At 37.9% G+C, this 27,721-nt stretch overlaps 2 protein-coding genes across 2 annotated transcripts in view; one reads left to right on the top strand and one right to left on the bottom strand.

Annotated features, from left to right (window-relative positions):
• Positions 1–14,793, bottom strand: part of LOC118739778 (chitin synthase chs-2-like) — a 302,066-nt gene extending 287,273 nt beyond the window's left edge. Inside the window, exons 1-2 of the mRNA XM_036471285.1 lie at positions 14,623–14,793; positions 14,320–14,558 (exon numbers count right to left, since the gene is read on the bottom strand). Of these exons, the coding sequence (XP_036327178.1) occupies positions 14,320–14,558; positions 14,623–14,672 (289 nt within the window). The 5' untranslated portion in view covers positions 14,673–14,793. The remainder of the gene's footprint in view (positions 1–14,319; positions 14,559–14,622) is intronic.
• Positions 14,794–26,298: 11,505 nt separating this feature from the next.
• Positions 26,299–27,465, top strand: LOC118739779. The gene has a single exon (XM_036471286.1). It carries the CDS (start codon positions 26,299–26,301, stop codon positions 27,463–27,465), a length of 1,167 nt encoding a protein of 388 aa, XP_036327179.1.
• Positions 27,466–27,721: the final 256 nt, after the last annotated feature.

A 27,721-nucleotide genomic window follows, 5' to 3' on the forward strand; every position in this document is an offset into this window, starting at 1 on the left:
CGAAACATTCCCCATAAGTTAATAACACAATTTAACTCGATCCAATCAATCGCAATAGAAATTTATATACCCTCCCCTATTACACTCATCAACGCCTACATTCCACCAACACAAAACTTTACTGAATCTGACATTTTTTCCATACTCCCACGATCACATGGCCCCTCGATATTTCTGGGCGACTTTAACGCTTGGAGCCCATTGTGGGGATCAAAAAAATCTAACGCTCGTGGTACAACAATTGAAAACATTATCATGTCCAGAAACTTAACCCTCCTCAATGACGGCTCCCCTACCCATTTCTCCACCCATAATTCCTTTACCCATATCGATCTAACTCTAGCTTCGTCCCAACTAATTCCCAAATGCACTTGGAAAAGAATTGATGACTTGTATGGTAGTGATCACTACCCGTTACTTACTGAAGTACTTTCTAACCTACCAACTAGCAACCTAATAAAATCACCAAAATTCAATACCGATGCCGCCAATTGGCAACAATACCAATCTTTATGCGAGGAAAATTTCCAGGACTGGAGCACTAATAATATCCATAAACTCACAGCTAATATTACCAAAGCCATCAGATCAGCTGCCAATATCGCCATACCTCAAAGTAACACTACCCCGATAAGAAAGTATTCCGCATGGTGGAACAGAGATTTGCACGTCCTAAGGGTTAACAAACAAAGACTCTGGCATTCCTATTAGAGGTGGGTAACTCAGCACTGTGCTGAGTTACTGTGCTGACTCTTAGAACTGTGGCGCACGCTCAGACTCCCTCTGAAAAAATTTGTAACTCAGTAACTCAGTTTATGTGCTGACAATGTATAGCTCAGTGTGCTACAGAGTCGATATGGTAACTCAGTTGATGTGCTGACACTTGCATAGCTCGGTGCGGCTCGCATTGTTTAGAACTGTGTCGATGTGGTAACTCAATTGATGAGCTCACACATTCACACAATATGCGCGTTCCTTATCTCCCAGAAATAGTCAAAAAAAGTCCGAAGTAGTCAGATTTAGTCCAAAAAGCGTTCCTTAACTCGGAAATGACAGCAAAAATGAGAGAGCAACAGTCAGTGAGAGCGACTCTCATCAGTCCGAAGTAGTCAGATTTAGTCAGAAGAATTTTTTCTGGCAAAATCTTGAAAAGTGTCAAACTCAACTGAATTTAAATTAACGGAAACTAAAGAATTCGCTAAAAGTGAGAATAATCTAAAAAGTAAAAGAAATGAATTGAAATTGGAAGGAGGCAAAAAATAATTGATATAGCAAGTGTTTATTGTGCTTGTGCTTGTGTGAATGTGTTTTGTACATACATTTCTGTTCTTATTTGACGTTAGTTTTGTTGTTGCCATTCTTTGGACTAAAAATTTGGTTTTTTTGCGTTCCTTTACTTTTCCTGTTACTCTCTTTTAGCGAGCGCATTTTGCTTACGCTCTGGCATTTTGACACTTTTCAGATTTTAGCCCAAAAAGATAAGGAATGAACCTAATACGATCTTCCAAAGAGTACCATAATAGATGGCATCACTAGACTAACCATCAATTGAATATACGACTACCAAATTTAAAAAGAAGCAAGGCGAATAGCCAAGTTATGCATACTTGCACTGCTATACCATTTTTACGTAAAAATCAAAACCAAACAGAATTCTACATGAGAAGTGCTATGCGTTGGGTAACCGCTTACATGCATAGCCCATTTAACAGATTCTTATGTGACAACTCTCAAGCAACACTAAGTAGGGAATTATTTTGCAAATGAACTCACCAGTTGAAATCAGCTTTGTAAAATTTTTCCGGCCAGCTACGAACAGAAGCTAAGGATAACCTTTTCTAAATCGATTTCGATTACTAACATCATCAATAATTTCGATGTACATACCAATTGTGCGATAGCACACTTGTGCCAGCTCACTGTGCTGACTCATTAAAGTGAGTTGGAGTTACTGAGTCAGCACACGAAAATTTACAGAGTTACCCACCCTTAATTCCTATAAACTATCTCCATCTGTAGACCTCCTTGTGGCCTACAAAAGAACTAATGCACAGTTCAAAAAATCTGTAAAAGAAGCCAAAAGGAAGGCAATCTCCAACTTCACTTCCGATGTCAACCCATCCTCTACACCTAAGAAAATCTGGGCCAAGATCAAAGCTCTTACCACTATCGGTTGTACTCTTTACAATAGCCTTCGAAAAGCTCAACAAAATAGCAAGCAACTTCAAATCAATAGACTTCCGAATCTATGCCGACGATGCAATTTTTTATACTAAAACAAAAGATCCTTCAACAGTCGAAAGTGATTTTGCCAACTTGCTACACGACATCAATGCTTGGGGCCAATACTCAGGCACTACACTGACCTACAGCAAATGCAAAGTACTACACATATGCCGAAAACTTAATTGTCAACCTATAACCCTTAGTGTAAACAATTCGCGAATAGAGAACGTAGCCACTCATAAAATCCTCGGCGTAATTTTTAATAGCAAGTACACTTTTAAACCCCACTGTTCCACACTAAGAACAAACCTTTTCACCAGGTTAAACATTATTAAGAACTTGTCATCGAAACACCTTCGTATACATACGGTGACCATATTTATGGCGATCAAATACGGGAAAAGAAAAAAGTCATTTTTTTTCATTTATCTTTGCTTTTATTTCCATAACGGAATGCAACAAATCAAAAATTATGTGTATTTGTTTGAAAATAAATACGTACAAATGTATAGTTGGGACTTTTCGCTAGTCCAAAAATTATTCATCAACGAGAAAATTCTTTCTGTGGGTGCGTTTGACCCTGGCAAACATAAGCTGAATTCGACTAATTTAATGATATTTTTTAAAGAGATGTCCTTCTTGGAAAAATGTTCGAAAATTTCCACCCATTTTTCGCTTAATGTTTTCCCATTATTTAACCAATCTCTAATTTTTTGTTCATCTAAAAACTGTTTAATGTAATTAAACTCATCGAACAATTCCGAATCATCAATGATTAAAGAGCCTCTTTTCGCCATAATTAAAACTAAGCTTTTTTCTATATCGGACCACGAAGGCACTTCTTTTAGTACAATCCAACTTAAGTTTTCTACTTCTTGAAAAGATGAGTCCCACTGTTTCAAGTATTCAAAGCACGTGTTATAGAACGCGGTCACATTTTCTTTAAATTTGCTTTGATTGATAAGGTTTTGTTCATCCAGTTCAGTTAACAACTTTTTAACGTCCAAAGGCAAAAATAGCTCATCTCTTCGTTGAATCATTTCGAATTTAAGATTTTTTAATATTAAAGCTACTTCTGGCATGCTTACATCTTGCGATTCTACTTGAGATATTTTCGAATAAAATTTTGCAGCCTGGCTATGAATAAATAAAAGCCATATTAGTGAACATGGATTTTTAAAAAAGTCATATAAAATAGTAGGAACTTTCTTCTGTGAAAGAAAATATTCTTTTAAAGGTATATAAAGCTTTATAATTCTTTCGACAGCAGGCTTGAGCGTCAGCCACCTCGTTTTGCTAAAACCTAAAAATTTACGATACTCCGTTTCCGAGTTTTCGCAAATATCTTTAATTTTTTCTACACGAACAGTGTATGTATAAAAAAAAGAATAAATTTTCACCACAACAACTTCCATATCTAAAGGTAAACACTCTACCGCTGTTTGGATACAGTTATTGAGAATGTGAGCTGCACAATTCACACCGATGAAATTGTTTCCCGTAGATTTCTGCAATTTTGCAAAAACTTCTCATCGAAACAGTTTTTTATGAGTTTGGTAGTGCAGTCATTTGACCTGAATGAAGAATCATGTTGAACTGTGTGGAAGGCCCAAGTCCCTTCGTTGACTGCATTCTGTTTTGTAGCCCCATCAAAGTTTTCTCTACAAAAATATTTGTTCAATTTTTTGGTTGATGCAGCGGCAGCATGGGCATCTTTATGTTTTCGCGTTTTTAGATGTTGAGAAATATCAGACCGCCCCCGTTTGCAATTGAAAACACTGCTTTGCACTTTTCACAACGAACTTCACTAGCCAGTCCAGTTTCTTTAATGAATTTGAACTCTTTTTGAAGCTCATCGTTGAAAATACACCTACGTTTTGGAGGCATGGGGGCATAGTTCTAAAAATTAATTTCGTTTCCTTATATAAATAAATCAAAATTTATTTTCACATCGATTTTATACTTACAAAGCGATGATAAGTAAATGTCTTGTGTTTATCAACATCACTTTCAATTACACGGATAATTTGATCCGGTTCATTTTTTATAACATCTTCTAATAATGCCACTGCTACGAAAAACATGCTTGGTATTTACTAAGAAATTTTAGGTGATTTTTTTTTTAGTAAGTAAATCGCTCGAAAACCAATAAATATGAATAAATATCTGCTTTGCCTTTTAGTATTATAAAATTATTAAATTACGCATAAACGCGTTTTTACTCATAAACACTGCATTTTTGCTAGTTTTATAAATGCATGCACAAAAAATCCCTCGAATTCAAAGGGCTGGATTTTGAACTTGACTAGTGGTAGCTGTTCATCGGCCCTGAACTTTCTGTGCTGCCAAGTCATAAAACGAGTTTGGGTGCTCTCTCAGAAGCAAAATGAGAGTGTCTCGTATCATATCATCTGTGGTCAATTGGTTCATTGACATGTCATTCTGATCAGCTGACAAATGCAGGGATGTTGAATTTTTACTCTAGGTAGTACCAAAATACAGAACATTTTGCGTCCCGTATAAAATTATTAAATTGCCAGGACAGGTGGCCCAAAAAGAGGACTGACCCGTATAATACAGGACGGATGGTCACCGTACGTATACATCAAAACACACTCATCAACATCACTCGATCTCTGGTATTATCTAAAATTGATTACGGTCTCCCTATTTACGGCTGGTGCGCCAATCAGCATCTAAACCTTCTCAATGCCCCTTATCATTCAGCGGTCCGACGAAGCCTTAACGCCTTCCCAACGTCTCCTATCAAGTGTGTCTTAGTTGAATCTGGACTTCCATCCATCACCGAAAGACGTGAAATAACCACTCTTAAACTTATACCCAAACTTTTAAGCACCACAAATAAACCTCTTTTCAACACCTTTAAAACCGTATCCCGGCATAAACGGTCTTTCAAAATCTGGTCGGCCATTCGCCGTTGCGTCTACAACTGCAACACCCTCGGTATTTCTTCTCTGGCAACCTGCCCGAAAGTTTGTAGCCAATGTCCTTGGAAACTCCATCCCGCATCAATAAATGTCGATCTTCATGCCCTCCGTAAACTTAATACAAATGCGGTAGTATTTATACAACGTTTTGAAGAACTAATTCATTCGCAGACCTTAGAGGGCTGGGTACCAATTTTCACCGATGGTTCAAGAACTGACCATAGCACAACCTTCGCTGTAGTACAACATGACGGAAGCCTAATATCCAACGGTTGGCTAACTCCGAATAGCTCAATTTTTTCTGCCGAGGCATTGGCTATCCTCAAGGCGTCAGAGTATGCAACAAATATTAACGGCAAATTCCTAATCTGCACAGACAGCCTGTCAGTCTGTCTAGCACTAAAAAACATCTTTAACGGTGATCAGACCGTTCGTCGTATCAGGGAAAAATTAATAAAATACTCCAACAAAATAAAGCTTCTATACCCAGCCACATAGGGATCTCTAGGAATGAAAAAGCCGATTTAGCAGCAAAAAATACATATTCCCACCCCTCCATCTCCTTCGACACATTCTCCTCCAATGACATTCTTAAAATTATTAACAACCATACTATTCACTTGAAAAATGCTGAATGGTCTCAATTTAACCATCCGTATACTCTTATAAACCCTGATTGTAGAAAATCCCTATTCCCAACTTCCCTTTCCAAACACCAAATAACAACTTTTATTCGACTTAGGCTCGGACACACTAAACTATCACACGAGCATCTTCTCCTCGGCTCCCCCCCCCCGGTTTACCAGTTTTGTGGTGGGAATCTCTCAATCCAACAATTCCTAGACCCCTGCCCAATGCTAACCACCAAACGAAGTACCGCACTTGGAACTACGGTACCATCCACACTATTAAATAATGTTACCTACGACAATGTGATTAACTTATACAACTATATGAAATGTATTAATATATTAGAGAATATTTAAAATGCACAGTTAGAATTAAATCATTTTGTAATCAAAACAATAAGCACCGAAGGTCCTAGCAGCCAGTGTGCTAATTAAGTTAGGGTTATATTGTATATATCCCCAACAAATAATAATAATAATAATAATAACATTCGACAATGGTTTTTTCTAAACCTTCCAAGTTAACACTGGTAATGCGCGTTAACGCTAAGAAAATAACTTATACAGCCAATTTCACGAAAGCAATTTAAGTGAAAAACAAGTAAGAGCAGCGCTGTGGCTGTGGCTATGCCGAAGGCTTCATACCTTTCATGAACATCTGAAAATTTTACTTTAACAGATTACTGCATTTGAAAAAATGTATATATTCACAGCATACATAGATAGAGGAGATACATATAAACAATCAGAGGACTGGATTTTCACTGGTGTGTGATCGGTATGTGAACCGGTAACACAATTTAATGGGTTTAGCTTCCTACATAAGAGAGATATATCGCAAAAACTTGTACCTGAACAATCAGTGGTATAGGAGATAAAGCTTAAACAGCAAAGATTTTGACGATTTTCTCAGTAGACTTTGTATTATTATTTATAAAATATCTTACGAAATTTATCGGTTTTAGCTGTCCAAATAAAGGAGTTTTACAGTAAAACCCCATATCTGAACAATCAGTTCTATGGAGGCAATAAATAGGTTATAGTGAACCGATCTTTGTTAATTTTACTGTAAACTTTCTGTTGATAATGAGTGAAAACAGTGCGAAATTTCATGTTTCTACTTGCATATATGGAGAAGTTATAACAAAGAATCTCATATCTGAACAATCATTTGTATGGAGGCTATATGTTATAGCCACCCGATCTTCGCCATTTTCACTGTAAGTATTTGTTTGATAATGGGTGGAAATATTGCGAAATTTCATGATCCCAGCTGCATAGGTAGAGGAGTTATAACAAAAACTCGCATATCTGAACAATCAGTTGTATGGGAGCTATATGTAAAAGTGACCCGATCTTTGTTATTTTCACTGTAAGTATTCTGTTGATAATGGGTGGAAGTATTACAAAATTTCATGTTCCTAGCTTCATAAATGGAGGAGTTATAACGAAAATTCTGATAACTGAACAATCAGTTGTATGGGAGATATATGTTATAGTGACCCGATCTTTGTTATTTTCACTGTAAGTATTCTGTTAATAATGACTGAAAACGGTATTTTCATGTTCCTGTTAAATGGAGAAGTTATGGCGAAAAATTTCATATCTGAACATTCAACTGTATGGAAGCTATAGGTTATAGCAACCCGATCTGCACCATTTTCACTGAAAGTATTCTTTTGATAATGAGTGACAACAGTGAAAAATTTCATGTTCCTGGCTACTTAAATGGAGGAGTTGTAACGAAAAATCGTATATCTAAACAATCAGTTGTATGGGAGCTATAGGTTATAGAGACCCGATCTTTGTTATTTTCACTGTAAGTATTCTGTTAATAATGAGTGAAAACGGTGCAAATTCTTATGTTCCTAGCTGCATAAATGGAGAAGTTTATGGCAAGAAATCTCATATCTGAACAATCAGTTGTATGGAGGCTATAGGTTTTAGCGACCCGATCTTCGCCATTTTCACTGAAAGTATTCTTTTGATAATGAGTGATAATAGTGCAAAATTTTATTTTCCTAGCTACTTAAATGGAGAAGTTATAACGAAAAATCTCATATCTGAACAATCAATTGTATGGGAGCTATATATTATAGTGGTCCGATTCTTCCGGTTCCGACAAATAATTAATACATTATAAAAATACACCCACCTACCAAATTTCATCTGGATATCTCGAAAACTGAGAGGCTAGATTGCATACAAACAGACGGACAGAGAGACAGACGAACAGACGAACAGACGGACAGACGGACATGGGTAAATCGACTCAGCTCGATTTCATGCTCATGAAAGGTATAATGATTTTAATTTTTTGAATTTTCTATGGAAACTAGCAGATCCGGCGAACTTCGTCCCGCCCAAAATTAATTTTTTGTATTGAAATATTTTGGACCAACATTTTCACCACAAGGTCACGTTCATGATTTTCAGTGACGCATTTATGTTCTAATATTACGGTTTGGTGGTTGTCAGAAGGCATATTTCCATTGCCGTCATAAATAACCTAGCAAAAGTGTATATGCATACAAAGATACGTAATAGTTTCAGTGCGTTTGAAAGGCGCCACGCCCCCTTTTTAAATAGCCCCAATTTCCTCTAAGAGTATGGGATTGATTTCATATACATATCTCCATACCATGTTCGAGCACTCTACCATGAACACTTCCGGAGATATGCAGTAGGAGAATTTCGGTTAGTATGGGAAGCGCCACGCCCCTTTTTCGAAGAGCCCCAAATTTTCTGCATGACTATGCGATTGATTTTATATATTTTGTACATACCAAGTTCCAGTACTCTACCATGAACAGAGAAATGCAGTGTGAAAAATTCGGTTTATATAGGAGATGCCACGCCTCTTTTTCCAATAGCCCCAATTTTTCTTCATGACTATGCGATTGATTTTATATATCTTGTACATTCCAAGTTCCAGTTCTCTACCATGAACTCTTCCAGAGATATGCAGTGTGAAAAATTCGGTTTTTATGGGAGGTGCAATGCTCCTTTTTCCAATAACCCCAAATTTTATTCATGACTATGCGATTGATTTTATATAACTCCATTCCAAGTTCCAGTACTCTATCATGAACACTTCCAGAGATATGCAGTGTGAAAAATTTGGTTTATATGGGAGGTGCCACGCCTCTTTTTCCAATAGCCAATGATCCTCTCCTCTCTAAGACAATTGTAAGAGGTGCCGCATTGTGCATTTAGTTTTTGAGGTCAACATGATTTCCTGGGATCAATGAAAACGATCGAAACTGTAAAAAAAACATTGATTTCCATTTAAGTATTATGTCCCCTTCAATGCAATGGGGTATAGTCGTTGCGCGGGGTATGCCGTTACAGCTGCACGGCTATACTCAATCCCGACTCTTACGTCCTCGTTCGCGCACTCTGGGTAACGTGAGCAACCCACCACCGTCGGAAAATTCAGCTTCCACGACGAAACGTCCGACAACGGATTGAGGCTGATCGTCTTCGCCGGGGCCCGAAACATGGTGGTATGCAGTACTAGGTTCAAGCATAAAAAGATCCATCAAGCTACGTGGCTGTCTCCGGATCGAAAAACGAGAAACCAAATCGATCATGTTGTGATAGACGGTAGGCACGCTTCCAGTGTTTTATACGTACGCACACTCCGAGGCCCAAACATCGAGTCGGACCACTATCTTGTTGCAGCCAAGATTCGCACCCGCCTCTGTGCAGCAAAAAATGTGCGCCCAAATAGGCAAGGAAAGCTTAACGTCGAAAAGCTGCAATCACAACAGACAGCCAGCGCGTTCGCTACTCGACTCTCACACCTGCTCTCAGAGAGCACTCTTCAACAAACCGACATATGCGAGCAGTGGAACCACATTTCTCGCTCATTAAGTACCGCCGCCGAAGAAGTAATCGGATTTCAGCGAGCCCGAAAGAACAACTGGTACGATGAGGAGTGTCAGAAAGCTGCAGAAAAAAAAGATGCCGCCTACAGGGCCACGCTGCGATCGGGCGCAACGCGCGCTATGTGGGACCGCTATAGGGATCTGAAGAAGGAAGCGAGACGTATTTGCCGCAATAAGAAGAGAGAGGCCGAAATACATGAGTGCGAAGAGCTTGAAATGCTGACCGACAGGAGGAATGCCCGAAAATTTTACCAGAGAGTTGGGCGACTTACGCAAGGTTTCAAGACCAGGGCGTACTCCTGTAAGAACAACAATGGTGACCTAGTAACCGATGTCCAGAGCGTACTTAAATTATGTAGGGAACACTTTTCTGCCCTACTAAAAGTTATGGAGAAGAAGAAGCCGAACCCGCAATTGATGGTGACGGAGTCGACGTTCTACCGCCTGACTATGACGAGGTACGTATAGCAATAACGCGGCTGAAAACCAACAAAGCTGCTGGAGCTGATAGCCTGCCAGCTGAGCTATTTAAGTACGGCGGCGAGGAGTTGATAATGTGCATGTATCAAATCTTGTGAAGAATATGGTCAGATGAACGCATGCCCGACGACTGGAATTTAAGTGTGCTCTGCCCACTCCACAAGAAAGGTGACCCCGCTATTCGCGCCAACTACCGCGGGATCAGCTTTCTAAGCATAGGTTACAAGGTCTTATCGAGCGTATTGTGTGAAAGACTGACGCTCACCATCAATGAACTGATTGGGTCTTATCAATGTGGCTTTAGACCCGGCAAATCCACCATAGACCAGGTATTCACAATACGCCAAATCTTGGAAAAGACCCGCGAGAAAAGGATCGACACTTACCACTTATTTGTCGACTTCAAAATGACGTTGAGCAATACCACCAGCTCCGTCAGGATTGGGAAATACCTCTCCGAGCCGTTCGCCACCAAACGGCGTTTCAGACAGGGCGACTCCCTTTCATGTGACTTCTTTAATCCGGCGTTGGAGAAGATAATAAGAGCTGCAGAACTGAACCGCTCAGGAAGAATACAAGAGCGTGCAATTGCTGGCTTATGCCGATGACATCGACATCTCGGTAACAAAAACCGCGAAGGCTGTTCTGCCTTTTCCAATGGACTGGCGGTAAACAAACAGTCAGCACATTCGCGCCTTGGCACCCACGTCACTGTTGACAGTTACAATTCCGAGAAAGTAAAGAATTTCGTTTACTTGGGAACCAGCATTAACACCGATAATAATGTCAGCATTGAAATCCAACGCAGAATCACTATTGCCAACAAATGCTACTTTGGACTGAGTAGGCAATTCAGGAGTAAAGTCCTCTCTCGACGTACGAAAACCACGCTCTATATGGCGCAGAAGCATGGACAATGACAACATCCGATGAGGCGGCTCTTGGAGTGTTCGATAGAAAGATTTTGCGGAATATTTACGGCGTTTACGCGCTGGCGACGGCGAGTACCGCAGACGATGAAACGATGAGCTGTATGAGCTTTACAACGACATGGGCATAATGCAGCGAATTAAAATACAGCGGCTCCGCCGGCTTGGCCATGTCGTTCGAATGGACACCGACGCTTCAGCTCTGAAAGTATTCAACTCGGAACCCGCTGGTGGTAGCAGAGTAAGAGGGATGCCCCCACTGTGATGGAAAGATCAGGTGGAGGAGGACTTGGCTTCACTTGGCGTTTCCAATTGGCGTCAGTTGGCACAGAAAAGAAACGACTGGTGTGCTTTTCTGAACTCGGCCAAAATCGCTTAGGCGGTTACAGCGCCAAAAAAGAAGACCCACGACAGTCGGGTCTACGTAACCGGAACGACCCAGATTTATATCTGGCCAAGGACTGTCACTCCAGCAACACTCCCCAAAAAGTCTTTGGGGAATTTGTATGCTGCTACAACAACAACAACAAGAAGAAGAGGATTATGTCACCTTCATGGAGGATCATTACTATACCAAATGCTTAAATTTGAGTCTTATGCCGGTCGCATAGAGGGATTTTTTTTATTTTGACGCGGTCTATTGTACATATCAAGTTCCAGTTCTGTACCATGAACACTTCCAGAGATATGCAGTATGAAAAATTCGATTTGTGTGGGAGGTGACACCACAACCACAATTTTTCTCCATGAGTATGCGATTACTTTCATATGTATATCTCCATACCATGTTCGATTCCTTTTCCGTGTATATTTTCCAGGATATGCAGTATGAAAAATTTGGTTTGCATGCCAGGCGCCACGCCCCTTTTTCTAATAGCCCCAATTTTTCTTCATAACCATGTGATTGATTTCATATATCTCTACACCAAGTTCCAGTACTCTACCATGAACATTTCCAGAGAACAACAGTATGAAAAATTCGGTTTGTCTGGGAGGTGCCTCACCCCCTTTCCCAATAACCACAATTTTTCTCCATGAGTATGCGACTGTTTTCATATATCTCCATACCATGATCGAGTACTATACCATGAACAGTTCCAGAGATATGCCATATGAAAGATGCGGTTTTTTGGGAGGTGCCACACCCCCTGCACCTACCGGTATGAAATATACTTTAAATCCGATTCTCATACCTACCATATATACACAAAAAATTTCATAAAGGTCGGTCGAGCCGTTTAGGAGGAGTCCGACCACGAACACCGTGACACGAGATTTTTATATAAATACGTATTAGATTTACAGAAAATAAAAAATTATTTTCCATTTAAATTTCTGGTGAAACCGGCTGTTATCAATTTTCTTAGCGTTAACTTCGAAGTTACATACCTTTTTCTGATTGACTTTGTTTATCTATGAGGTTTTCATGCAAATTGCTAGAAATTCTAAAATATACATGTCACCAATAACAAAAATCTCGACGTGCTGGAAAAAACCAAAGATGTATTTTTATTTCGCAGGCCTCTATTATCTTCGCAGCGTCATTCAATACGGGTTTTAAATCCAGTGGCGGCATCTTCCTAGTCGCCGGGTATACCGACGGATAATACAGTGACTTCTCGTGGCGTTTTCTGCCTCTTGCTTCATCCTAGACATCGCTCCTTTCGTTTTTCCAACCACTGCAACTATCCACATACTTGCTCCGTTTCATACTATTTTTCTGTACAAATTTGACGATAGCTTAAAAAATTTCGTCGCTAGTTGTGTAAGCAGTGATCGGAATTCTACCACATTGTGGTAGATCTGCCACTTTTTTGAGCACCTACCACATCTACCACACAAGGTCTGAAATCTACCACATATTCGCGTTTTTGAGTAGTTTTATTTTTGCTCGACATAATTTTTTAATTTTAAGAGCAAAAATTGTCCAACACTAAACACTAACAACAGGCAGAATGGGAGGATAAAATAAACCGCAAAATAGTAAATTTTCCCAATATTCAATTTTTCGACAGGAAACGTGGTTTTATTGTGTTCAATTGCAAAATATATGCTTTATAAAAAGAATGAATAGCGAAAATGATAAAAACCGGCGATTTTTGTGAAAGGATTAGCAAATTTCAGTGCATCTCAAATTTCTAAAGGAATTGTCAAAATCGGCAAATCACAAGTAGCGGTTTCTGGAACGAGCCACATTTGTTCGCTACATCGTGATGTGATAAAAAGAAAAGCTGGCAGCACTCCGCAAGGTTGCAGAAATTTTTCAAAATACATATGTTCGAAAAATATCTTGAGATGGAAGGAACTGCTTTACACTGTCAATGAAAAAAATGGCCAAAACTCAATGCAATTTTTAGTAACTTCAATCTTGCACTTTATTACACTAAAATTATTTTTTTTTTAGATTATAATTAAAATATTTGCAATTTAGGTGCAACCTTGCAGAATTTTTTTAATTTTTGTACAAAGTTCCATCCAAAACCTGAGATCTACCACATTATTTTGAAATCTACCAATTTTTTTTTCCAGATTTTACCACACAAATTTTTTTTTAAGTCCGATCACTGTGTGTAAGTCTCAACTACTTCGCTCATCAAAAGTTCTTCTTCGATTTGCATTGCGAATGGGTACCTCACCAACACTAGAAGAAAATTAAGTCCCACTACGTCGGTGCTTTGGTCAAGTTGAAAACTAAAAATTCACAAGTTTTCAAACTTTTTATAAGTTCGACTGCCTCTAAAATCGTGTGGATTCGCTCTTTCACAGTGTGATTGTGAAGTTCGAAAGAATAAGTAACATATACCCACCCACTTTGGGAAAGCCTGCATTTCGGTATTTTCGAAGTGTTGCATAGCCCTTGCACGGTGCACTAATTGCACGGGTTGCATTGTAAAAACCGGTTTCCTATGGCACAGCTTTGTAAACCGTCCAGCCGTGCACCGTGAAGTAACCACTTCTAATAGATTTTGGGCCACTGCATTTGTAAAAATGGAATCATATACATATCTGAATTTTAAGAAAATAAGCAAGTAGGAAAATCGGCTAAAAACAGCCAAATTTATTTTGCAAAATGGCTCACAAATCGGTTGCCGGCTAAACCGAATTTTCTACGGCTGTTTACTATCGCAACCGGCTAAATCTAGCCGGAAAACGGCTAAAATGGCAACACTGATTGTGTTATCGAACAAAACTACTTACTGTTATTATTTTTACATACCCAAAGCATTGCATCTCTTTACAACTGCATTTTTACGAAGACGGGACACCATTAAGAGGAACGATATTTTCGATGTAGTAGCTGTTGCCAAAACGACAATAAATACAAAGATGTATGTCAAAAATTTAAAGATTTTCAAAAAGCAGCCCAACTTCGCCCAACTCGCTGCCGATCCTGTTGCTCTCCTTGATGGCGGGTCTTGGAAAGTGTCCCATAGAGGAGGCTTGTCTTTAGACTTACTATATTACAAATAATTTATTAAGTCACTTAAAATTACTATTTTTAATTTAGTTTTGTTCCTACCGAGATTTAAGAAAACTATCATCATTTGATTCCACGTTATGGCCATCCATATTGGCAAACAAACTCGTTTTAATCCCTTTTGCTTATGTATACATATCTACATATATCAAGTATAATTTATTGCTGCTTGTGAATCGTCTTTCATCTTCAACATGCAATCAAAGACTACTTTTGTATTGGCACATCATCATTTTAAGCAGATACATATGTACATATGATACCAAACAAGCATCACAACAGAACAATTTATTGATAAGGAGTCAGTATTTGCAAACATAATAAACGATAAGACCAATGAATATGATGAGTAGGGCTCGGAACCTCATGCACTAAAAAATCGAAAATTTGCGCATATGGCAAATCTAAAAAACAGGTACACTTTCAAAACAAAAAATTGAATTTTTTAATTTGTGGGCACACCTATGTTTTATATATGATTATATTAGTAATCTTTTAATAAATCGATAAATATAAGTGTAATTCATTTTCATCACGTGCTTCAAAAGTTAGACGAGGAATTAACATTTAGATTGCTGAAATTGAAAACGAAAGAAAATTTTTTTTTTTTGAAAATTTAATTAAATTTTAACAATTTTATAAATAACTCCCTCAGTTTTGAAGTTATTTTATTAAAATTTTGCACATAACGGGTTTTTAATGTTACCTTAATTATTCTTTAAAATTATCGAAATAGTTTCACTTTAACATATAGCTCCAATACAACTGATTACTCATGTTAGAAATATCAATTTAATAATATTTACTACTTTGTAATATTTACACTTTAACTTATAATTCTTATTGGCAGTTGATTAGATCGAGTTGTTTCAGTCTAATATAACAGAAAATATTTTTTCATTCTGTAAGAAATTCTTATACAATAAAGACCTTTTATAAATTCTTATAAGTTGCGGATTTTATTGCTTGAACACATTTGCAATAGGTTATGGGCCGTTGCACGATGGAGTTTTTAAAAGGATCTTTTACAAAGCTGAACGCAGACAACTACCATTTGTGGAAATTTAAATTGGAGTTGATATTGCGAAAAGAAGGAAGATGGAAATGTATTGTATAGAGGATGTATTGTATAGAGGACAGTCAGCTAATGTTAATCAAGAAGGCGAAAACGGCACGCAAGGCTTGGGATATCTTACGGAGTCAGCATGAAAAGGACACGCTTGGGAGTTGCGTAAGAATAATGTGGAAGATTTGTGGCATGAGATTCTCAGCGGATATGAACATCAATGAACATATCATGGAGATGAAAATCTTGTTTAAGAAGCTGGAGGCATTGGGAGAAACTTTTTCGGAACGCTGGTTGGTGGCTATGTTGTTAAGCAGCTTACCATCCTCGTTTAATACCCTGGTGATTGCTTTGGAGGCTCGAAAAATGGAAGAACTCACATAAAAGTTGTCGAGACAAGTATACTGGAAGAATGTTTGCGCCAAGGTGGATGTGGTGCTGCTAAGGAAGATTCAGTGATGAAAATAACTAAGATGGATGAGAAGTTCGAAAAACGGTGTCATTTTTGTAAGGTCAAGGGACACATTAAAAAGGATTACTGGAAATTCAAAAAGTCAAAGAGCAGCAACAGTGTGAATGAAGTTCGGAGCGACAGTCTGAATAATTATTGTTTCTCTTCAGCGAGTCATCGAAATTCGTGGGTCATTGATTCTGGAGCTACGTGTCACATCAGTTCAAAGCAGGCTTATTTCAAAACGCTGGACAGGTCGGTGCATGAGAAGGTAATAGTAGCGAATGGTCAGACAGTTTTCGCAAGTGGAAAAGGCTCGTGTGAAATCACATTGCGTAACAGTTACGGGGAAAAGAATTTGGTTAAAATGGATGGAGTGTTATTCATACCTGGCTTTCACGGAAATCTGGTATCCGTTCATAAATTTTTGCAAAAAGGCTTTCAAGTAGTATTCAACAAGTCGTCATGCAGTATTCAAACTCAGGAAGGAAAGGAAATTGGAGTTGCTGATCTTCAAGATGGTCTATTCCGATTAAAGCATCACGTTGAAAAAGTTTTAGCCGTCTCACAATGTAGGCTGCAGGGTTGTGAACACTACTGGCACAAAGTATTTGGCCATCGAGATATTAACGCGGTGAAATTCATGCAGAAAGAAGGTATGGTAAGCGATCTTAAATTAGTCAATTGCGGGGTAGAGAAAAATTGCCATGTTTGTCTTGAAAATAAAATGGTCAGAAAGCCATTTCCAGATTCGCATATTAAGTTCAATTCTGTAATGGACTTGGTACATACAGATGTCTGCGGACCAATGGAAACAGTCACGCCAGGGAAAAAGCGATATTTTTGACCTTTATTGACGATTATAGTCGATACACTGTAATTTATCTCCTTCAAAATAAGTCAGAGGTTTTTGATACATTAAAAATATATATGGAATTAGTAATGAATAAATTCTCGAGGTATCCAAAGGTTATCAGATCAGATAATGGAGGGGAATTTCGCTCAAAGGTTGTAGAGAATTTTTTGGATTTAAAAGGTATCCAGCGTCAGTATACAGTACCTTACTCTCCACAACAGAATGGTGTTGCTGAAAGGAAAAATAGAACATTGGTTGAAATGGCGAAGTGTATGTTAACTGAAGCAAAGCTAGCAAACTTATTTTGGGGTGAAGCAGTTAACACAGCGAATTATTTGCAAAACCGTTTGGTAACAAGTGCTACTAAATGCACACCTTATGAGAGATGGGAAGGTGAAATTCCTAGTATAAAACATTTGAAATTCTTTGGCTCAAGGGCATAAGTTTAAATCCCGAAAGAAAAACGGAAGAAATGGGACCGTAGATCTGATTTACTTACATTTGTAGCATGATACAATAATTTTTAGAAGGTAGTTTCACTTCAAAATTTTTGACATAAACCGTGTCTGTGACAAACACGCAATGTGGCCACTGCTACGATATAGAACTTGGGGATTTTCGCTTGTAATTTTAGATATTTTTTAACAAAACATGTAAAGATTTATATGTTTCATAACTGATCACTTAATTTTAAATATAAATATACGTATTTAATACATACATTTTTGCCACTGTTAATCACGGTTGGCTTTCCTTTATGGCCGTTCATTAAAGGGGCGGTGGGCGAATGGTAAGTGGGCGTGGCACCTCTAACCCACCTTTTTGGAGAGGGAATGAACCGCCATTGACAAAACTGCAACCCCCAACCACCTAGGTCCCCTATGGTTCCCTAGGGACCCCTTAGAAAAATTGCCAAAAAGCACAATTTTCATTTGCGTTTATTCGCTTGAAGTATGTTAAATATTCATTTGCACAATACATTTTTATATACACATTTTTATATACACATTTTTATATACAAGACATTTTTATAAAACACCCAGTAACCAAAATAGACATCACTGGGCGGCAGCCCCAGGTTTACCACACAGAAAGGGAATTCTAGTTACCTCATCCTTTCCCAAGGTTACATCAGGGTTATAATCCCTAAGCGCGGCCGAAGGCCGCCTACGCAGAAAGGAACTCTACGCAAAAATACTGTGGACGCAAGTAAAAATTGCGCTTTTAGGCCATTTTTCTAAGGGGTCCGTAGGGAACCATAGGGGGCCTAGGTGGTCGGGGTTGCATTTTTGTCAATGGCGGTTCATGCCCTCTCCAAAAAGGTCGGTTGGAGGTGCCACGCCCACTCCCCCTTCGCCCACCGCACCTTTAACGAACGGCCATAATGGAAAGTTTCCCCCATAAAAATGAAAATATAACGGCAATATTTCTTGTTTATAATGGATTAGATCCATCGCACACCACGGACTTTATCGGCCGCCGATTTAGATGGGCTCGCTAGTCTTTCCATTGCACCACAACTTATTGGTCGGAGCGATTAAGCTGGTGTAGTGTGCGCACTTCCATACATCTTCATGTACATATTTCAAGCGAGCCCTATTATTTAAATAGGTGGCCGATAAACTCTGTGGTATGCGGTGGCTCTTATAGCTGCATCCTTACACCTATTCCGTGTGTTGCAATATCCACGAAAGCAGCGGTTAACTTTTTATGAAGAAAAATATTTAAAAATATTCGAAAATTATTATTTATTTTTCCAACGTCAAAAGGTAGATTTTTTTTGAAAAATTTGGTACAACAAAAAATACGAAACACGTTTTCTGTCAGATAGCTAACATGGCGGATAAGAAGAAGAAGTGAAACTACCTTCTAAAAATTATTGTATCATGATTTGTAGGTTACGATGGCCATGCCAAGGGTTACAGATTGCTAGATGTAAACACAAAGAAAATAACTTTAAGCAGAGATGTCAAATTCATAGAGGAGGACGAATGCAAAAATTCTGATGAGTTGAAGAGTAATTTGAAAGAATGTCAAGAAGTCCCGTTGGTATTCTTAGTCCTAAAAATCGTGAAGTTGAAGAGTGTAGAAAGTATACAAATCCAACATCAAATGGTCAGTCAGAAGATGAAAACTCATTTCGAAGTTTGGATGGTGGAATAGGTTTTGGGAGTGATTTAGAGGATACAGTTGACATGAAGAATTTGCAAAATGTTAGTACGGAGGACAATAATAGAGAGAATGAACCTTTATATCAATTTGACAATATACCAATTGCAAAAGAAATCGAAATTCCAATACGCAGGTCAACACGGCCGACGAAAGGCAAAGTTCCGCAGCGCTTAACTTACAAAGTTAGTGATGTTACTGAAGAACCTAAAACATATAAAGATGCTATGGAATCTTTACAGCGTGAAGAGTGGGTTAAAGCAATGAAGGAGGAATATTCGTCTCTGATATCATCGAATACATGGGAATTGGTAGTACCACCTCCGAAAGCAAATATAGTTAGCTGTAAATGGACATATAAAATTAAACGAGATGAAATTGGTAATATAAATCGTTACAAGGCTCGTCTTGTAGCAAGATGTTTTAGTCAAAAATACGGCACCTGTTGTACGACAGACAACATTTAGGATCTTATTGAGCATTGCTGGTATTAAAAAAATGTCTGTGGTCCACATTGACGTCAAATCAGCATTTTTACATGGTACTTTGGAGGAGAAAATTTTTATGCAGAAACCACAAGGATTTCAGGAAGGGAACGGCAATCTTATATGTAAACTTAATAAAAGTTTATATGGTCTTAAACAAGCGGCAAATGTTTGGAATAAGACCTTGCATGAAGTACTAGTATCAGGAGGATTTAATCAGAGTAAAGCAGATGTATGTTTATACACCAAATACACCAACGAGGAAGGATTAATATATGTTCTAATTTACGTTGATGACATTTTAATTGCTAGTCTTGATAAAAATTACACATCAAAAATTGAAAAATTATTAAAGGAAAATTTCGAAATAAATAATCTTGGAGAAGTTCGACATTATCTAGGTGTGGAGGTGTTCAAGGATAAAAATAATAATTTTTGTATCCGGCAAAGGAAATATATAGAAGAAATGTTAAATACATTTGGTCTTAAAGATGCTAAATGTTCTAACTATCCTTTAGATCCTGGATATGGGAATATAATTCTTATTGGCAGTTGATTAGATCGAGTTGTTTCAGTCTAATATAACAGAAAATATTTTTTCATTCTGTAAGAAATTCTTATACAATAAAGACCTTTTATAAATTCTTATAAGTTGCGGATTTTATTGCTTGAACACATTTGCAATAACTCAGATATGTGTTTTTGCGCTATAACTCTAACTTCATATCTGAATAATAAATTGTATGCGTGATATACATATGTATTTTAAATTGAACCTCTACTAAATTTTTGCCTGCTTAATTGGAGGAGATATAACACAAAACAATGTTTCTGAACAATCAGTTATATGGGAGCTAGATGTTATTGTGAACCGATTTCGATGATTATAAGAGATAGTGAGGGTAATATAAAAATACAATCGTGTGCAAAGTTTTAGTAAAATATCTTCAAAACTAAGGGAGTTTTTTTTATAAAGTAGTTCAAATTTAAGCAAAGTTTCAAGTACCGCTATCTCGAAAAGTCGAGCCAATCGGGCAAAACTGGAGACGCCATTGAATTTAGAAGGCTCCAATTAGGGATGTTTCGGATGTCATATTTTTCACATTCGCGAATGCGAAAGCGAATCCGAATTTTCGGAATGCGAATGTGCGAATGCGAATGTTAGGAATAAAATTACAAATGCTATTATCAAATTTCGTCATCGTTTTTATTACTTAAACATTTTGCAAATTACACTGGATCACAAATTTTAGTTTGGTTTTTGTTCTCCAAACGCCACTACCCAATTTCTATGTAGAATTGCTCGGCGATTCCGAAAATGGAGTTAATTTTTTTTTCTATGGATACGTTTTCGAGATATTTGCAATTTACCGTTATTCGGCTTAAAACAAAAAGTGGTTGCATTTAATCACGTATATCTTACGAACCAATTTATTAATCTTAAAATGAGATACGGCAAATTAAAGCTAATAAAATTCTCCATAAAGCATGTATACATCACTATCACGACTGATAGGTTCTGACAAATTAATTAATCATTCGTTTTTTTATTTATTTTTCCAATTGTCCGTGCCTGTCTTCTCAAAACATGACCTAATATTCCTCGTTTATGACTTTCAGACTATAACCCTTACCCAAACGATCACCTATAGAGATTTCAAAAACATTAATTATGAACAGCTTGGTACGAAGATAAACACAATAGATTGGTTTGCATATATTGCATGGAATCCGCAGAGGATCAAATAACCTATCAAGAAAATAATCTTATACTACGTTCAAATTGACGAGCTAAACATGTTAAATGGGCTTGAACCAGTTAAATGAACAATACATGTTCATAAAGAAGTTAAATCGCATGCAATTTTTGTTGGAAAATTTAACCAGTTAAATCATTTAACTCGTTTGAAAACCAGTTCAACGCAGAGTTGCATCGGAAAGCTTTCTGCTCCGGCCAATCAGAAAGACCCAAAAGCTTTAATTTGACATCTCAACATTCAAAAAATTTATATTCTGAAAAATATTAAAAATTAAAAATTATCAAAAAATATCAAAATTGTATGCATGTCTGCCCGCCAAAAAGGAGACCAATGCGGTAATTAGTTATTTCCCATGAGGTCTCATCGTACGCAGAGATAAATAGTGCATACGAACTAAACATTTTGAAGTCTCTAATTAATCAGTATGCGTTAATATCATGAAGCATACATTCGCACAAAACAAATTGAAACACAAAAACTTGATTTTGAATCTTTTTTTTCCAATTTTTATTGGTTATCAAATAACCGTCAAAGTTAACTCCAAATTTTCAATGTGGACGATTGTGTTTTCCAAAAAGCTAGTATCGAAATAAAAGACCTCATTGTTAAACGAAACAACGCTTATAAGCGATGGAAACGTTTCAGACTTTCCTTCTTGTTTGGAAGTTTTTGTTCGATCCGAAATGAGGTCGCGAAAAAGATTAGAAATGCAAAAAGGCTATATTATGAACAAAAATTCTCCCAAATCGTGGGAAGTAAAGGTAATTGGAAGGAAATAAAGAAGATGAATCTAGTCAGCAAACATGTACGTGACATAAACATAGATGATATCAATAAGCTTAATGCTGATTTTGCTTCAAACTCATATGCCTCTGATAACGAAATAGACGGTGATTACCAAATCCGTGATAATGAATGTAACTCCTCGTTTAAGTTTGTATGTGTAAGTCAGTTAGATGTTTTGGAATCATTTTTATCAGTAAAGTCCAATGCCGTCGGTCTAGATAAACTTCATCCAACATTTATAAAATCTTTGCTCCCTGTTATGCTGCCATTTTTCACACATGTCTTTAATACGATACTTCCGCATATCCACCCAGCTGGAAGAAGGCAAAAATTATCCCAATACCAAAGAGTCATAATGAATATAGACCCATCGCTATCCTTCCTTTTTTATCTAAAGTTTTTGAACACATTCTTTATAAACAAATGAATGAATTTTTAACATCCAAAAATCTATTATCACATAAACAGTCTGGATTTAGGAAAAATCGTGGATGCATTACCGCTTTAACCGATGTGGTTGAAGATATACGGGCTGACCTCGATTCAGGAAAATTTGAATTTTTGATTCTCCTAGATCATTCTAAAGCTTTTGACACCGTAAATCACAGAATATTATGTAGAAAACTTTTCAATAATTTCAATTTCTCTTACCACTCTGTAAAATTATTAAGCTCTTACCTAACTGGACGCTGCCAAGCTGTATTCGCAAACAACGGCCTTTCAGACTTTATGCCCTTAAACCGTGGCGTTCCACAAGGCTCCATTCTGGGCCCTTTGTTGTTTTCATTGTACATCAATGAGTTACCAACTATGATAGGAAAATGCAATATACATATGTACGCTGATGACGTCCAAATTTATGCAAACTGTGATATTACTGATGTCAATACCTGTATTTCGTTGTTGAATGTAAATTTAAATAAAATTAACTCGTGGGCTGTTGAAAACTGTTTGTCTCTTATCCCATCCAAGTCCAAATGTTTAGTTTTAGGGAGAAGAATTATTGAATACACTACGCTACCCAAACTATACATTAATGATATTCCCATTGATTATGTCACTTGTGTAAGAAATCGCGGTATCACTTTCAACAGAAACTTAACTTGGTCGGATCATATCAATATATGCTGCGGTAAAGTGTACGCGATGCTTCGTACCCTTTGGGTTACACAACATTTTACGCCAGTAAAAACCAGAATGCTTTTGGCTAAATCGTATCTGATCCCATCTCTCCTTTATGGCTGCGAACTATTTGCAAATAGCGACCCAGTAAGTAAAGGGAAATTGAATGTTCTATTTAACAACATAGCCAGGTATATTTTCACTCTTAAACGTAGTGATCACATATCTGAGCACGCAAAGAAAATCTTCGGTATCAATTTCAATGACTTACTCAAAACTAGAAGTCTGCTCTTAATGCACAAAATCATTTATACTAAAAATCCGAATTATCTATATAACAGAATATCCTTTTTGCGCTAAAATCGTGGAAACAAACTAAAACAACCTGTTTATAATTGTTCGCTATCTGAACGCCATTTTTTCGTGCACACTACCCGCCTGTGGAACTCACTGCCACACACTTTGCAGGATTTGCGTGGCGCGATGAGGTTCAAGGCTACCCTGTTCAAGCACTTCCAAACATAATGCAGACTGGCTTTAAATTAAATTATTCGCTTAAACTATAATTGTATGAATCTAAGCACCTATTTACGAAATGTATAAATTTAATTTTTTTTTTTCTTTACTCTATAACTATTCTACGCTATTCCACATTTTTAACAATTATTATCAATTTGTTTTCAAACTTTAATTTCTTAATCTACAATTACTGTTTAGTTTTAAGTATTCGTTTTATTTAATTCGTTTTTATTTCATTTTATCAACTATAATTTGTTTGCTTAATCGAACCTAATACATCATAAGAATCTATTTTTCTTTTGTATTAGCGAAATAATAAAACAAATAAATAAATAAACGAAGAAAAAAAGTTAACTTTAGCAGAAGAAAAATTTTAAAAATAAGAGGCACTGTGCCAAATTTTTGCATTTGTGCTAAAGCCTGTTCTATTACAATGAAATCAAGGTACTAATGAAGAAAATCTATCGATTAGTAAAGAAATAATAAGTGGTCAAATGAAAATACGATTTTTATATGAAAAACTAGCAAATACCAGGCGTGCTCCGCGACTATCTTATTTATCGATTAGTAAAAAAATAATAAGTGGTCAAATGAAAATACGGAATGATTTTTTATATGAAAAACTAGCAAATACCAGGCGTGCTCCGCGACGCCTCGTGAGTAATTTTGCATCAAAGTTAAGGAGAAACCGTATTGAAACTCAAATGGGAAAACCTCTTCAGGGGAAGAATTTTGCCTTTATTAGTATCCATAGTTCATCTGGCCGGCCATTGCAACCCTAGTACATATGTATGTACATATAATGTGTTGTAATCGATTGGTAATAATAATAAAAGTTAAGATCTATCTTCACAAATCAGTGCCGTATCAGTTCAGCATCATTGCCAATCAGCATCGATCAGTGATACCAATTCACACACATCCGTAGTATGTCGGCCGGTACTTTCAGTAAAATGAAGTTCATTGAAACCAGGATGACTTATTTGACTAATGATCAATTAGCAATTTGCCAAATTTATAATTCTGGATAATTCCGTACTAACTCGATTAATTTTCCCTCGATATCAAACAAAACTTGCAATAGAATACCGTCAGCTCGTCAGTGAAATACACAAACAAATTTTTGCCGAGTTAACTACACTCTAAAAAAATGTTGTTTAAATTTAAGCATATTAAAAAAAGATAACCAGTTTCCCCTCTTAATGTATGTAAATTTGCACACCGTGTTAATAAATTTAAATACTGCTTTTTAACTTTTACTTACCATATGTGTGGCGCAGAACAAATTTGAAATATGTTTGTGGAATTCTTAACACTTAAAGCCAAATTCACAGTGCGTAGTTAATTTAGAATCGGCAGTTAACTACAGATTTTCAGTACAGCACTGTGAATTTGGCTCTTAGGGCCGTTAATTTAACTATTTTAAAGTGTAGTTAAATCATTAGTTAGCATATTAAGAGAGGTTACCAGTTACCTAATGTTTGCAAATTTAGACACCGTGTTAATAAAATTAAACACTGCCTGTTTACTTTTACATACCAAATTTGTCGCATAGAGCAAAATTACACACAAAATGTACTTAATTCTGTTTTTTTTAGGAGGGAATGTAGTTTTGCGTTAAAAACGTTTGCAATTTTAAACATTTCATGTGTATACTTTAAACATCTCATGTTCAAAAATCCGGTCTTGAACATCTTTTGCGTATACTAACACAGATTTTGTTTGAAAATAAACACTTTTCAGTAGCAGTTTTAAATTGCGTTTTTAGAGTGCATTAAAAAAATTGCAGAACGAAAATTAAAGCAGCACTGACGGTATAAAACGGCACTGTGCCGGACGGTCTGAACAACTCTATTTGGGACTGGGGCAACGATATTATATTTTTCACTGGCAGGTATGGCACTGATATGTGTAGATAGACTTTTATTATAAAAATCACCTATATAATTGATTTGAGGTCGATAAATAAACGCAGAGCCTCCTCAGCGTTGGTCGTCTTGCCGTGGCGAGGGGGTTTAAATGGTGTCATGGTATAATTCACAGTGTGAATTGTATCATGCCTCCATGAACTAAGAGGGAAGCCTGGTATTGAAGCCTTCGGCAATATTCCTTAACAATCCAAGCTGGGGTGTTGTTTTTATTGCTGAAGGTGGAAATGGCAGGATTACCGTACCTACACTACCCAAGCCAAGGTGTGTAGGCAGTCGTGCCGTTGGATGAATGGCCAGCGGGTAGTAAAAAATGGCTGGTCGCGTACGGTCCCCTCCGATGCCCGGGCAATGTCGGTTGTAAGAAGTGCCTTCTCTACGCATCCCGGCTCTGCGGGCGAGCGACTAACCCTTTCCGGACTACTCGTGGGACCACATATGGAAAAACAAGAACAAACAAAAAACCAACAACAAACAAACCAACAACTGCAACATGAACAGCGTACCAGCGAAGAAGGGGACGACGTAACGCTGTCAGAGGAGGAGCAGCTCCTCAAATCCCCAAAGACAGGTAAGATGGTTGCAAGTACTCCTGGTGGCGCCAGCCATAGTACCCCAGTTGTACAAGCGCCAGAAACCAGCAGGGTGGAAGATGCCCGACAAAGTATCACCACTCTGCAAATAGTCAAAAATAGCACCGGTAGTGCCTGCCGTAGTACTGCAGACGAGCAACCAACAACCAGCAAATCGGCGGCCGTTGCAGGCAGCAATCTCGCCTCTAAGAAAAGGAAACCCTCGGGCGTGGTCATGAGACAGATGTACCAGAAGGCGCTGTATATGTTAAATAAAATTGACAAAAATGCAGCGGCCGGTACGGTACATGAGCGTGACGAGGAAGACAAGGCAAAATACATGCAAATAGTGGAAGAGTACGAAAAGTTCCAGACAGATCGTGCAGCCACAATCGAGGCCACCGAAGCAAAGAAACGGAACCGCTCTCATAATGAAGGCGGCCAAGGGGCCATTGCAAAGAAGGCTAAGCAAGGAGGTGATGCGGAGTCCGCAGCACCCGCGAAGCATCGCTATTTTAGTGACGTCGCCAGAGATCACCTACAGGCGGCGATAATAGATGAAAATAGCAAGACACCGCTGGCAGTGCAGCAAAAATGGGTGGAGATTGATGTGAGGCTGTCGAGCCTCGTAATGAACTACGTACTCGACAACCCCGAAGGTCCTCACCCAGAGTTCGACTCGTCGGAATCCCTACGGGGATACCGGGTAGTCAAGTGCGCGAACCAGTTCTCCCTGGATTTCCTTGCTGGATGCGTCGCTAAGATCAGCGACACTTTTGTCGGCTTGAAGCTCAAGCTGATCCCAGCTAAGGACATTCCAAGGAGACCACGTGCGCGCATTTGGCTGCCTCCGATGGATGAACCAGGCGAAAAGTTGCTGCGGTGTCTTAAGCTACATAATAAAGACATACCGGCGATCGAGGAATGGGAGCTTATAAAGGTTGAAGAGCCGAGAAGGCCTACAAATAAGCCCATTCTGCTAGCTATTTGCGCAGAATCCCTAGACGCCTTAGAGAAGGCTGACTATCGGCTCTGCTTCGGTATCCGTAAGGCTAGAGTGCGGGTATTTCTCGGAGAGGTTAGCCCGGTAGAAGAAGATCCCGGGGTTGATGGAGCTGGTGAGCTTCTCATGGGTGTGAAGCCGACAGATGACCCTGAACCGGAAACTTAAAGTAGCCCAAATAAATCTGCAGCACTGCAAATGTGCTACAGATAATCTAGTTGTCCTTCTCAGTGAGGAGGATATAGACATTAGCCTAATTCAAGAGCCCTGGGTCAAGCACGATACAGTCATGGGACTAAACATAAATAATTATAAACTCTACTATAAGAGCGAGGTGGGTAAACCGCGGGCGTGTATTCTTATCAAGAACGGTATAAATGCATTCTTTTGCTCTAATTTCAGCACATCAGATACAACAATGGTT

This window comes from Rhagoletis pomonella, unplaced genomic scaffold (assembly GCF_013731165.1).
Source record: "Rhagoletis pomonella isolate Grant_MI unplaced genomic scaffold, Rhpom_1.0 Rhpom_scaffold_00005, whole genome shotgun sequence".
NCBI lineage: Eukaryota > Metazoa > Arthropoda > Insecta > Diptera > Tephritidae > Rhagoletis > Rhagoletis pomonella.